The sequence below is a fragment of the Rhinolophus sinicus genome, linkage group LG02 (genome assembly GCF_036562045.2).
Source record: "Rhinolophus sinicus isolate RSC01 linkage group LG02, ASM3656204v1, whole genome shotgun sequence".
Lineage (NCBI taxonomy): Eukaryota > Metazoa > Chordata > Mammalia > Chiroptera > Rhinolophidae > Rhinolophus > Rhinolophus sinicus.
This window is the reverse complement of record NC_133752.1, coordinates 78526678-78541027: the sequence shown is the minus strand read 5'-3', so window position 1 is coordinate 78541027 and position 14350 is coordinate 78526678. Positions and strand designations below refer to the sequence as shown.

The 14350-nt window shown below is 35.4% G+C and overlaps 1 protein-coding gene across 1 annotated transcript; it reads left to right on the top strand.

Moving 5' to 3' along the window:
• The first annotated feature begins 1469 nt into the window (after positions 1–1469).
• On the top strand, positions 1470–13919 carry COMMD8 (COMM domain containing 8). Its single transcript, XM_019741069.2, has 5 exons — positions 1470–1627; positions 4900–5055; positions 9175–9327; positions 11802–11957; positions 13006–13919. The coding sequence occupies exons 1-5, from the start codon at positions 1562–1564 to the stop codon at positions 13024–13026; spliced, it is 552 nt and encodes a 183-aa protein (XP_019596628.2). The 5' UTR covers positions 1470–1561; the 3' UTR covers positions 13027–13919.
• Positions 13920–14350: the final 431 nt, after the last annotated feature.

The following is a 14350-nucleotide window of genomic DNA, read 5'->3' as shown; positions in this document are numbered from 1 at the left end:
TCTTAGGCCAGCGAAGGACATAGATTGAGACCGTCAATTCAGACTCAGACCAGTGATTTTGAAACTACTACCTATGTGACTTTGGACAAGGTGGATATTGCTTCACCAAGCTTGTTTCCTCACTACAACCACACAAGGTTGTAGTGAGGATTAATAAGATAAACTATATAAACTGTTTGACCTAGTGTAGATGCTTGATAAATATTTTTATTCCAACTATTACAAAATATAAAATTTAATTTTTTCTTAGAAAACAGACCCTGCCTTCAGTGGACTTACTAACAGGCATAAATTAGGTAGGAGTTTTTCAGATTCCTTCTTGTTTATTAACTATTACTTGGGAAGCTCCTATGCCCAAAGACAATATGTCTTAAGACAATTACGTTTCAGTTGGGACAACAAGAGTTGTACATACCTACCTATATTAAGAGCTAGAAAGCGATAAGCATTTTAAGTGAGGGACAACCAGGAAAATTCAGAGGGAGAAATTGCTTTTACCCCCAAGAGGTGGGGCACAGAGTAGAGAAAGGGTATTTGAGCTAAACCTTGAAGTACCTCACTAATGAAAAAATTCTTCTCTGCATAGCCCACAGACTAAAATAATTACTTTCTCCTTTGTGGTATGCTTCATCACCTCAAACCACTTTTTAAAAATTAAATTTATATTAGATTGTAATGTTTCTGTCTCCTATTTAATGTGCATTTCTGGATGGCAGACTGTCTTATCACCGCTGATCACCGCTGAATTCGCCAGCATCTGATTAAAGGAATAGTTTTAATAAAGAGAGAAATCACAGAAAGGCTGTTTGGGTTTTAGGTTTAGTCCAACGTTGAGTGTGGCTCTGGAGTCTGACTGATTTTTAACTTCAGGCTGTACCTCTAATTTAGATCGGGTGACTTTTAGGATTGACAGATAAAATACAGGGCACCCACTTAATCTGAATTTCAGATAAACAACGAATAGTTTTTTGGTATAAGTATGCCTCATGCAAAACATTATTTGTCTTTTATCTGAAATTTCATGTTTAACTGGGTATCCCGTATTTTCACTTGCTAAATCTGACAACCCTAGTGACTTCTCTGACCTTATCTGCTACTTGGAATGGGGATGAAAAATAGTACCTTCTTGAATGAGAGTCTTGCGCACGGTAAGCCCTTAATTCACCTTCCAAATCAGGATCCTTTAGTAAGAGAGAAGTCAAACCTCCGGGATAAAGACCCCGGGTGCACTCCAAACTACAGTTACCCATATTAGATGGCTTTCTAAAGAGTGCAGAAAAAGTTCCATAGAATTCTGAACAAAGTTGCAAACTGGTTTGACAGATTTGCAAATTTGCCTTCAAAGTAATACCACAACGGTGTTTAAGTGATGTTGCAACTGGTAGAAAAAGAACTTCCTTATTTACCAGGGAAAGCGACGGCTGTGTTTCTGCGCACGCGCACAAGAGCTCCTGCGGCTCCACGCCGGTCCCCGCCCCACCGGAGAGTCACGTGGGGGACCCTCGCTCTAGAGGAGCCACCGGACCTTGTCATGTGACCCAGGCTCCAGCTTCGCCCAGGGATGGAGCCGGAAGAGGGGACGCCCGTGTGGCGGCTGCAGAAGCTTCCAGCCGAGTTAGGCCTGCAGGTGAGGAGGGCGCAGGAGGCGGCGGCGGCGCGGGGTCAGGGTGCCAGGACCGCCTGGCATGCGGGTCCGGCCCCATCCAACGGATCCGCCTTCGCAGGGCTGGCTCCGGCCGCCCAGGGGAGGGAGGGGGCAGGGGCGTGATTTCGGGTGGCCGGCCCCCTGCTTCCCCTAGAGAGCTGAGGAGGCCGAGACTTGGGGCACCACCTCCACACCCGGACTTGGAGTTGCCCCTCGACAGGCTTTGCGCGCAGACTCTTGGGGCCGCGCCCGCGCCCTGGTGGGGGTGTCCCGTCTCCTCCCAGGCTTTGCCTGGGACCCGCTGACCCTGGGCTGGAGAGCGGAGCTGCCACGTAGTCTTTGGAAGCTTACCATGTGGAGTCGGTGGTTTGCAGTTTCTCACGGAGGTTTCACTCATTCATTCATTCACTCATTCACTCATTCACTCATTCACTCATTCACTCATTCACTCATTCATTCATTCATTCATTCATTCATTCAACTCATACCTCCCGAAGGCTCCCTGTGCACCAGGCACACTGCTACGTAGGTGCTGGGCGTACAGTGGTAACCTAGAGAAGCATACCCGGCCTCCTATAGGGTGACAGAAATTAAATGGTAAGTGCTGCTAATAGCTCTGCGATTTACTTTGGATAGGGTGGTCCAAAGTGGCCCTTCCCTCTAGAAGTGACATATACGTTGGCACTTGCAATCTAAGAAGAACCTGGCTTGTGAGAATCTGGTAAAATAAAACCTCAGTTTGTTCATCCAGCTTTTCTTTGAAGTCTACCGTGTGCTCAGTGCCCTGGTGGGATAAGGTATTAAAATGGTCAATGAGACACAGCCTGTGCCCTGGTGGCGCTTGCTATCTAGTAAGGAAAGCAAACTGAGTTATCCGGTAATGAGCTTGTGGAAAGCGTAGCAACCCAGATTTGAAGTGAGAAGGGGGGGTTTTCGGGAGCGGGAGCATCTAGATTTCTAGGTTGAGTCCTGAAGGATAAGTGAGGACCAGACAGGCTAGAGGACAGAGAATGTTTCAGGCAGAGGAACAGCAGCTACCAAGGCCAAAAGAAGAAAGGCAGACCTCTCAACCCCCCCCCCCCCCCAGGGGTTTTGAGGACCTCCTCTAGTTCTTAGAGGCTGAAATTCAGAGTGGGAAGCAGTTCAGGGAGACGGATTAGATAGGTGAGCAGGAGTCAGGGGGCTCTGGTCTTTATATGCCATGCTTCTGGGTTTAGCCTTACTTCCAAAGGCATTGGCAGTTTAAAGTATTGTTTTTGGCCGCAGCAAAGTTTTAGTGAGTTTGAAAGATGAGAGAAATGTGGGGAGAGTAAGTATATATAAGGGTATCTTGACTGTAAACTGTGAAAGGAAGAAACCCAATGGTTGCTATAAGGAAAATCGGAGAAGTGCTTTTTTCTTTCTTTTTTTCTCCCCTGAACTTTCAAGCAAGAAAACATAGTGCCCCAATATTAGACCCAAAGAAAAGCACAATATACATAATGGAGTTTCAACATTAGCTCTGGAAACTGTGGTTCTGTTTGCCCTCTGATTTCAGACTGCTCACTAACACTTGTATTGTAATTAATATGTTTACTCCCATCTCTGTCACTCGACAATTCAGGCCTTATAAAGTTGTCCCTGAATAGAACCTCTTATCTTAACTGGTCCTCTGGCTTCTGGTGCTCTCTTACTCAGAACTCCTTCAGGGTAAATACTTGTTTTATATCCCCAATTCTTGATTAAGATCAAGGTGGGTTCTTAAATCAGTGTTTGTTGAGGGAACAAAGCAATTAATACACATTAAACTAGCTTTATCATTGAGGCTGTCATCTGGGCCCTAAGCTTAGGGAGGCTGCTTTCAGTGTCAATGATAGGCAGCTCTGTGGCAGTCCTAATTCTGTTCCATTTACAATGGGTAAAGGGTGGGGGTAGGTATTCATTCTACATAATATGATAGAGGGGTATGTAGTAGATAGCTTTTCTAAGTCCCAAATTTTGGCCTTCTTTTTTCCTCTGTTCCATTTGCAATGGGGGAAGTTTAGGGAAGATAAAAGGGAATGAATTTACTTAAGTCCTACAGGATCAAGAAAAGCCATTTTAACTCTTTTTTTCTGACTTTACAAATGAGGAAATTCATAGAGTACATCAACCATCATTTTGAAGTGGGGTCACCAGTTGCTCATTTCTATTCTGATGTAGTGTTGTTAAAAAGAAGGAGTTACTGCTTAAAATGGAGTGAATATAATCCAGGGGAAAAGAGTTGGAAGACTTGCTGCTAAAATGCATTTCCAACTTAATTTGGGTTGATTCTTACAAGACATAAGTACCCCCTGAAAAAAGAAAACCATGTTAATCATTCGTTCTGTTAATCATGGTTATTGATTAGTTCTGACATAGTAGGTGCTCAGTTAATATATATTTAAGGCATGGAACGTAGTAGTAGTAACAGTGACAATAAATGGTAATAAGAAGAATGATGATGGTTAGCAGTGTTTAAGTGCTTTGTACAAGCCAGCAAGGTGCCAACTGATTTGCATGTGTGCTGACTTAAATTTAACAACAACATTATGGGGGTAGATGATATTATCCTCATTTTATACATGAGGAAACAGAGGCACAGAACATTTAAATAACTTGATAAAACTAGCTATGTAGTGGAACTAGGATTCAGACTAGCCAGTTTCGTTCCAAAATCTTAATTACTGTGTTCAGTTATATATGTGTTAGGATTTCCATTGCTGATATTAAAGTAGGGTAGAGAAAAAGGAATGTAAAAAGGGAAAAGAAAGGTACTGAGAGCTTTCTTGGAGTGGACCAAAAGAAGTATGAAAGTTATGAAAAATGAAAGTTATGAAAAATGGAAGCAAGGAAAATGAAGTCTGTATATCTATAGCAAAAGACTGATGTAAGAGTCATTTTTCTTTTTATTTTTTTTGGTTCTTCGTATAAATAAGATGTCTAAGGAATCACAGATGAAACTTTTATATTCACCATCTTCCTTTTAGGAACATTGGAGAATGTTCTATAAACATATAGTGTATCTATAAAATTATTTTAGCTTCTGAATGTGGAGAAAATGATAGAAAGTCTGTTTTTTTGTGTGTGAAGTTCTAACTTTTAATTAATAAAATAATGATAAAAAGAGTTTCATTTCAACCTCAGCAATTCTTGCAGATAACATGCACTTCTCCCAACATTTGTTTGCTACGAGGAAGATAAATCTGTTTTATAATTTTACTCATCATTACATTTATTTCCTTTTTTCTCTCTAGCTTCTTCACAAAATAATTGATGGCATTTGTGGCCGAACTTATCCTCTCTACCAGGATTATCAGAGTATTTGGGATTCAACAGAATGGATACATGTTCTAGAAGATATTACAAGGTTTTTCAAAACTGTAGTTGGTAAAAATTTATCTGATGAAGAGGTAACTTTACTTTAATTTTCTATACCTTATATAAATGATAAATAATTGTGTTCAGGTTGTTTTTATTGGTCTTTAGGGCACTATATAATACAGGGACTATCATTAGTAAGTATATATTATATAACAAGAAAAACGTCATTGTAAGTAGAAAATCTGTGAAAGTTCTAGATTTTTCTAGTTTTGTTTTTGGTTGTGGTTTTTTAAATTTTGAAACATGAAAGTCATGTAGACGAAAACTGAAAGTTAAATATTAATAGCTGATTACATACATTCCCAGTAGCACAATTAAACAGTTGTTAACATTTTACTTTATACGTCTCAGTTTTGTGTGTTTTAGAAACAAAGCATTGCAGATACACTTACAACATACCACCTGAGTATGCCACCCACGCCATGGAGCTCACCACTTGTGAAATTGGTGTGCATGTTTTATATTCTGTGTTGTATGAATATTTGCATCTTTAAGCAATGTGTGCAATTATTTGAGCCGCTTAAATGTATAACTTGTAAAATGTATCAATGTTGATAAATGTAGATCTGGTTTATGTATTTTAACCCCTTATGGTATTTAATGATAGGAATTAGTGGGACTTATTTACTATCCTCCTACTGATGAACAGTTAGGTCATTTCTCTTTCATTATTACAAATAGTGCTGCTGCAAACATTTTGTTTGTGTCTCTTTGTACACACAAGGGTCAGCTTTTCTAGAATAGACAAAGTTAAATTGCAGGGTCATGGGGTGTCCTTCCATTTAATTACTTTTGGAACTGTGTCAGAAATCACCTGGGCATTCATGTTGTGTAGGAGTTAAGTATATTTGTCATTTTGATGTGGATGATATTCTGGGTATGAGTTCTCTGTTACATATATGTATTTTAAATATCTTCTATTACCATATTTTGCCGTGCATAATGCACACTTTTTTACCCAAATTTGTGAGGGAAAATGAGGATCTGCGTTATAATGGGTAGTACTAATTTTGTATCTAAATAAATGTTTTTAATTATTTTATTTATGCTTATGAGTTAAAAGTGTAACTCTAGAAATCATTAACAATATCTACTGAACTTATGAGGAACTTGCAACGACAAAAAGTTCTTGGCCTTCTACCATGTGTAAATATCAGTAAATTTGTTACTGGTATATAAAACCTCTTGTACCTTGTATCTGTTCTTGTGTTTTGTAATTATTTGTTACATAACATTTCTTGTACCATAGTATTAATATGTTAAAAAATAAATGCTAAAATTCCTTTATAATACAAAAACAAGTGCTTAAATATAAACCAAAAAAAAATTGAATTAAAAAATCAAAATGAAAGATTTTTTCCCCTGAAAGTTTGGGCCAAAAATGTGAGTGCACATTATACACAGGAGCATGTAATACACGGCAAAATACAGTACTATGTTGCTTGCCTTTTCACTCTCTTAATGGTGTCTTTTGGTGAACAAAAATTCTAAATTTTAATCAAGTCCAGTTTCTTAATGTTTATTTTGATGGTTAGTGCTATTAATGCTCTGTTTAGAAAACATATGTGCCAAAGCCATGATGATGTTTTTGTATATTTTTTTGTAGAGGCTTGATCGTTTTAGCTTTCACATTTATGTCACTGATGCATTTTGAATTAATATTTGTATATGAAGTAGGGGTGAAGTACAAATTTTTCCACATTAATATTCACTTGTCCTAGCACCATTTATTGAAATGACCATCTTTTCCCCAAAGAATAGCTGTGCAGCCTTTGTTGTAAATCAAGTGACCATACATGTATGGGTCTGTATCTGGACTCTCTATTCCATTCTATTAGTTCTATTTGTCTATATTTGCCAGTATAATACTGCCTTAACAACTGTAAAATTAAAGCTACATTATATTAAGTTTCGATATCTGATAGTAGTGGAATCATGTACTTCTTCAAGATTGTCTTGGTTATTCTTGATCCTCCGTATTTTCATGTACATTTTGCAATGAGCTTGTCAATTTCAATTAAAAAAAACTTGCTGGAATTTTGATAGGAATATTAGTCAGCTTGAGCTGTCATAACAAAATACCATAGACTGGGTGGCTTAAACAACAGGAATCAATTTTTCATAGCTCTGGAGGCTAAGGAGTCCATGATCAAGGTGCGGGCTGATTCGGTTCCCTGGTAGGAGCTTTCTTTCCTCGCTGCAGATGGTTGCCTTCTCTCTGTGTCCTCACGTGGCAGGGGGTAAGAGACAGAACAAATTCTGGTATCTCTTATAAGGATACTGATCCCATCAAGAGGACCCTAACCTTATGACCTTATCTAAACCTAATTATACCCGAAAGGCCCCGTTTCCAAATGTCACCTTGGAGGTTAAGGTTTTAACATAATGAATTTTGAGGGGACACACTTAAGTCCATAGCATGAGGATTGCACTGAATCTCTGGATCATTTGAGGGAGAATTGACATCCTAACAATATTGAGCCTTCTGATCTATGGACATGGTATAACCTTCCATTTATTTAGATTAGCTTCAGTTTCTTTCTACTATTTTGTATTCAGTAGAGGTCTTACAAATATTTGTTAGATTTGTTTCTAAGTAACTGATGTTTCTGATGTTCTTTAATTTTGTCCTCCAATTGTTTATTGCTAGTATGTAGAAACAAAGTTGATTTTTGTTACTTATTCTGTGTCCAACATTTTTTCTAGATGTATATATCTCATGGCTTATAAATTAAAAAATTCTTTTTGTATACAATCATTTTCTATTTAAATTTTAATACCTTTCATTGCTTTTTCTTCCATTATTGCACTGGCTAATGCCTTTAGGACAGTGGTGAAAAACAAAAAAATAGTGCTTTGTTCCTGACCTTAGGGAGAAATGTGTTGACTATTTCAACATTAGTATGTTAACTGTATGATTTTATAGATATCCATTATGAGATTAAACAAGTTTCCTTCAATTTCTACTTTGCTCAGAATTTTTATTAATGGGTATTGAATTTTATCAAATATTTTCCCTGAATTTATTATTTTTCACCTTTATTTTGTTAATGTGGTACATTGCATTAATTTTTGAATGTTAAACTAACCTTGCATTGCCAAAAACCCCACTTAGTCATGATGTATTTTTTCTTAATGTGTCTTTTGGTTTGAATTGTCAATATTTTGTTTAGGACTTTTTTCATGTGTGTTTGAGTGATACTGACCCATGATTTTTTCTTTCCTATAATTTCTTTATCAAGGTATGAAGTTTTATTCTGGTCTTATGGAGTGAATTAGGAAGTAAAATTTTCTCTTCCTTTTCTCTGGAAGAGTTTATGCATGCATTTTGTTTCTTAGTACTATGTTACCAGGTTGCCTAATTTTCAAATATTTGGGAAATGTTTTTGTTATAAGTTATGATTTTAATTATACGTTGGCCCAAAAATATAATTAGCATGATTCCAATTCTTTGAAATCTGTTGTGATTTGCTACATGGCTCAGCTTATGGTTCATTTTGGTGAATGTTCCATATACAATTGAAAATAATATGTATTCTACAGTTATTGGGTGTTGTGTTCTATGTGTAGATTAGATTAAGTAGAAAGAAAATGTTTTTCAATTCTATATTTTTACTTTTTTGTTGCTCTCAGTTACTGGGAGGTGTATTAGATTAATTTCATAATTTAATTATTAAAGTAGAATTACCTATTTCTCTTTAGTTCTACCAAGTTTTGCTGCTTTATATATTATGAAGCTATGTTATTAGTTACACACAGATTTATGATTGTTATATATTTCTCTTGAACGACCCTTTTGCCATCCTTCGCTGCTTCTTGCCTTAAAGGCTATATATATTGTCTTACTTATTAATATAGTCATACCAGCTTTTGTTTTAGTGACCTCCAGATGTATTTAATTTCATGCTCTTCATCAGTCAGCCCTTTTCCTTTACTTTCTGTTTTGCAAAAATTTGTTAAAACCTCTTGTTGGCTGGTTATGCATTCTCATCTTGTTTTTTTCATAGTTACAGAAGTATTTCTTGGTTTTTGTTTTTTGTTTTCATTACTATTTTAAAGGGTATGTGAAAGGAGATGGAATTATGTGTTTACATTTTAACAGAAAGGCCCTTTTACCTATTTATAACCATTTATTTTTATTTTCATAGATATCTCAGCAATTGAATCAGTTGAATTCATTTCATCAAGAAGCTATCATGAAATGCTTGAAAAGTAGAAAAGAGGAAATCAAGAAGGCTCTGTTAGAAGAAATAGTTGATATTTCCTCTGCACAGCTGCAGGATTTTGATTGGCAGTTAAAGGTGAGAATCTACTTATTTATGATTATGTTTTTTATTTCAGTTTTTGAATAGAAATTTTTTTTTATAATATACTTCTAAAATTTCTGTAATTTTGAGAATACAATGTCTCAAAAATAGTATCAAAGATAATTAAAATTACATTTTTTGCGTTAACTGGGCATCAGTACACTACAAATATTCAAACCATGTATAATAACTTTACAATGATAACAAATTTAATTAATGAGAACTGGAAATCATTACCTGTCATAAGTAGTGGACCAATATGTTTATATTTAACATACAGTTTTGACTAGAATTTTCGACTTTATAGTCTTCCCAAGATTGGTAATTGTGATTCCACCTCCAGGGGAAAATTTATAATGTGTTATTAAAAAAGCATTTAAAAACATTTTGAAAGAGAGTCATCATCAGTAGGGTTCATAAAGAGCAATTTCAGATCAGCTTTCTATCCCCTATAGGGCGCCTGCATGTAGGTGAGAAAACAAATACATATGCTTCTTGATTTCAGCATGGCCCCAAGTAAGGTGCCTCATATTGTCTTTGTAAAGATAGATAAAGTAGAGAAAAAATGTGGAAAAATAATACAGTTAGATAGGTTCATAACTGGATAAGTAACCAAACCCAGATGAATTTTTGTTAGGCACGAAGAAAGTCTCTGTGATTCTCCTCTTGGCCCAGTTTTCTCAACATTTTGTGATTATGCTTATCACATCTGAGGCCGACACAAAACTAGGGATATATTTAATATGTAATATAATACAGTTAAAGTTTAAAATTACTTTAAAGCAGGCTATAGTGGTGGACCAAATAAAGCAAAATACTTTGAGATAATCTAAGTAGAAGATTTGTCATTTGAATAAAACCACCATAGTATATAAATGTCTAATTACTATGTTGTTTTGTACACCTGAAACTAATATAAATAAATAAATGAATAAAGCCACCATGAAAATAAAAGATGTGAGAAATATGCTAACAGTAGTATATATGGGAAATATTTAGTTATTTTGATTTACCAAAGTGTAGCTTGAGTCAGCAGTATGATCCAGTCTTATGTTTTATTGGTAGAAATGCTATGTTTCAAGCAAGGGGTAGTAGTTCTAATATGTTTTGTTTTCAGCCATTAAATTTTTTTAGTTAATGTGATTAGTTTAGTAGTCTTTTTAGTTCTGGCTGCCTAACTTAAGAAATAACTTAAACAAATTGGAGCCCAACCAGAAAAGAATGGCCAGGAATTTAAAATCATGGTGCATGAAGTTGCTTTGAAACATTTGAGACCATGTAACTCGGAAAATAGAAAACCTGGTAGAAATGTGAGAATTATCTTTAAAGGACTAAAGGTCATATGGACGAAGGAGTGGATATATGCTCTGTGGCTTCAAGGGGTAGAACCAGGCTAAACTATATGATTTGCAGTAACATGGGTTTGAATTCAACGTAGGGAAGACTTTTTTTTTAATAACAACTATAAGTATCTGAAAATTATGTTAACCTCTTCTTGAGTTAGCACGTTCCTCATCTTTGACAGTACTCAAGCATACTCAGAGAAAACACTGGAAATACTGAAGAGAATTATCCATAAAGTAGACAACCTTAAGGTGAAATGTGAAATCTCAGACATGATGAGTTCCATTTTTTGGAGTTGAGAATGGAAGCGATCTATGAGGATTAGATTCTATAGTGTGTGTATCACAAGGGGCATCCTTTGAGGTTCGTGTTAGGGAAGGAGTTTCTTGCCATTGCCCAAGTATAGTTTTGCAACTGGTAATGCTCCAAAGATTCAATTATTGTTGGGATGTTCTGTCTCGGCTTCCAGGAAAAGTGAGTTTCACTTTGCCAACTGCCAATGAAGTTGTGGTGCTTGTTTCCAAAAGTCTTAGTGTCATAAATATTTGTTCTTTCATTTCACGTGGGATGCTCTCTTTAGATAGAAAGTAGAAAATGAGGTAAATGTGTTGAATGTTTTTGTTGAGTGGCTCTAATTGCAGATGGTATTTTGATAACAATTATCAATAGTTTAGTAGAGAGTTAGCTGAACACGATTTAAGCGTCCTAATTTCTGAGAGTTTACCAATGTTTTTAGTCTTATGTTTGTACAAGGACTTTCATCTTCTTGGTATCTTTACAGTTCTTTAAGAATTCTCTATGTTTCTTGATGCATTGGACCCACTAGATGTGTATGTACTTCCCAGCCATAGCTCATCTCTAGATTTCTGCTCTTACCACAAAAATGCTGACTGGTTCAGTCTTCCTTTCCAAGCCTACGTCCTCTCTTTTATTCACTTTTTCTCTGTTTGTTCTTCAGATACATGTTGGTTTGGCATGGGTTTAACTTTTTTATTCCACTTTTCCCTGTACTTGACAGCAAACAGGAGTACACTTATTTTTTTTAAATGTATTGTTCATAAGTTTTGATGCATATTTAATATATTTTTAGTACTTATTAATTACGTTATCCTCATTTTAAACAGCTTGCACTTTCTAGTGACAAGATTGCTACATTACAAATGCCACTTTTAAACCTTCATCTAGATGTAAAAGAAAATGGTGAAGTCAAACCATATTCTGTTGAAATGAGTAAAGAAGAGCTACAGAATCTAATAAATTCCTTGGAAGCAGCTAATAAGGTATTTGTTTTAATTTTGTTGTATGGTTTAAAACGTTTAAGTTTTCATTGATAGCATTAAAGCAGTATAAGAAAAACTCAAAGTTTGCTTTTGATATTTCTTTTGTTCCTGACATTTTATGTGAAGCACAGAAAATACTTTGTTGATATGTTATACATCTCTAGTTTTAGATATTAAATTAATTATAACTTGTAATTTTAATTACCTAGTTTTGAGCGTAATTTATCAAGTAGTTATTTTTGAAAGAATAATCATGCTGTTCTAATAGCTAGATTTGTTTTGCTCCAGTCCTCTTTAATGATAAAAATTAAATTTTTACCTTGGAGCTATGAAATTCGATTATTCTGAAGAGTTTTATGATTAAAAATAGTATGATCTTGAAAAAAAGGGTGTCTGCTTTAACTGGACAAATAATAGAAAATTGCTTTAAGTAGAAAATATGGCTTGTAGTTATTTGACAATACCAGGTCGAGACAAGATAAAGCTAATGAATGACTAAAAGCTTGACATTTAGAAAGAAATGGCTAAATAACAGTAACCATTCCTAGTGTTTAATTAATGAGAAAAATAATATTTTAACAGTAGAAACTACTGTGAGGAAAAAATAAAAATAATGTTATGTGTGTTCCTTCCATTATTGCTCAGCATTTTCCCTAGTGATCAAGTCTCAATAATTAAAGTCAGTATTCTTACCAAACTCTCTTATCTGTAATCAATCTTCCTGGCTCTTTTTAAAACCCTGCTGTACCACGTCTTCCCTCCATATTCTGCAGTTACTCCACCATTTTGGTGTCTAGATGACTCGTCCACATGCCCAGTCACCTAGCTGGTACTGGGACTCAATTTCTCAAGGGGTGCCTGGTATAAATGTGAAATGATTCTGAACGTACATCCGGACAGGCATGGGCTGTCAGTTACTATGCAGGGAGGGTTACTTGTTACCAGCTCTCGGAACACTGCCTCAGAGATTTCAAAGCATCTCTTTTAGCAGATATTGGCATCATTCTGGTATAAACTGATTCTCTCATTCCCCCCTTTGATTTTTAAGGTTGTCCTGCAGTTGAAATAACTGGAAATGATGAATACCAAAATTATCAGCTTCCACTGCTACAACTGATATGACAGAGTGGATACAGTGTGTTCAGAAAGTCTGTGATATACTATTACCGCAAGCTGAGAAAGCAGCAATGTTGAGATTGCAAAGATAAAAATTATCAACTTCCCTAAAGAACAGGAAATTACTTGGTTGACAGGAAATGCATAAAAAAATGAAAGATAAAATGCTATAATAGCAGTTTATATTTTCATAATGACTGTTCTGCTTCACTTATTAAATATCTGAGAAATCTTTATATAGAGTTTTATTGAAAACTAAAAATAGGCTTTAAAGTAATGTAGACCTACAAAGCACAAATACTTGAATCTTGCTTAAAGAAGTATGTGAATAGCAAGGATGTGTATTATGGATATATATGACTAATTTGTGATATTAAAAAATAACTTTTAAAGAATGTATGTGCTGCATATACAACTCAGGAGACTCCATATCTTTCTCATATTTCAAAGGAAAGATTATAAAATGTAAAATTTCTTAGAGAAAGAAGCTCTTCAGACATGAACAATAAAAAATAAATGGGTGTGAACAATTCTGAGTTTATGTATTCTAGAAACTAAAATCTTATACAAAAACAGGACAACATGCAATAACTTGGTTACTTTTGTATTTCTATGTCTGATTGGGATAGTATGCTGTGATAAACAGAATGTATGTCATGGTGTAGTGTTTAACTATTCAAGTATCAGCAAAGTCTATACATATGTGTTCATTTTTGTTATAAACTCTAAATATTGAATTTAACAGTTTTGGATGCTAACAACTTTATTGGCAAACAGATCATTTTAAATTTCAGTTAACTTTAAAATCAAGCATTCTGACCCAATAAAAATACCGTTTTATTTTTATGTATTTCTTTATTTCAAATGACTTTCTATATTAGGCAATAATATATAATTAATTGGCACATGCTGTTTAGAAGCTTCATAGCTCGTTATTTCATAGCTCAGCCTATTATTTGAGGTGTCCAGAGCAATTATTACTGTTCTCCTCATACATATGAGGATAGGCTTAGAGAGGTTAGTAAATATCTGGTGTGATCTAGATGGAGCTACTCAAAATGTGTCTGTAGACTAATGCTAACCTGTGAACTGTTAGTTACAGGTCGCTGATTAGACAAGGAGCTTGTGCCAGGATGGTCATCAATGTACTGCTTTCTTCACTGAGAAATTTTAGTTATGAAAAAAAAATATCAGCTGAGCTAAACAGTATGCTTAGGGAGGTAGTTGATTTACCTCCTTCGCAAGTTCCTTATATCATGATGGGCCTGTGACAGTTT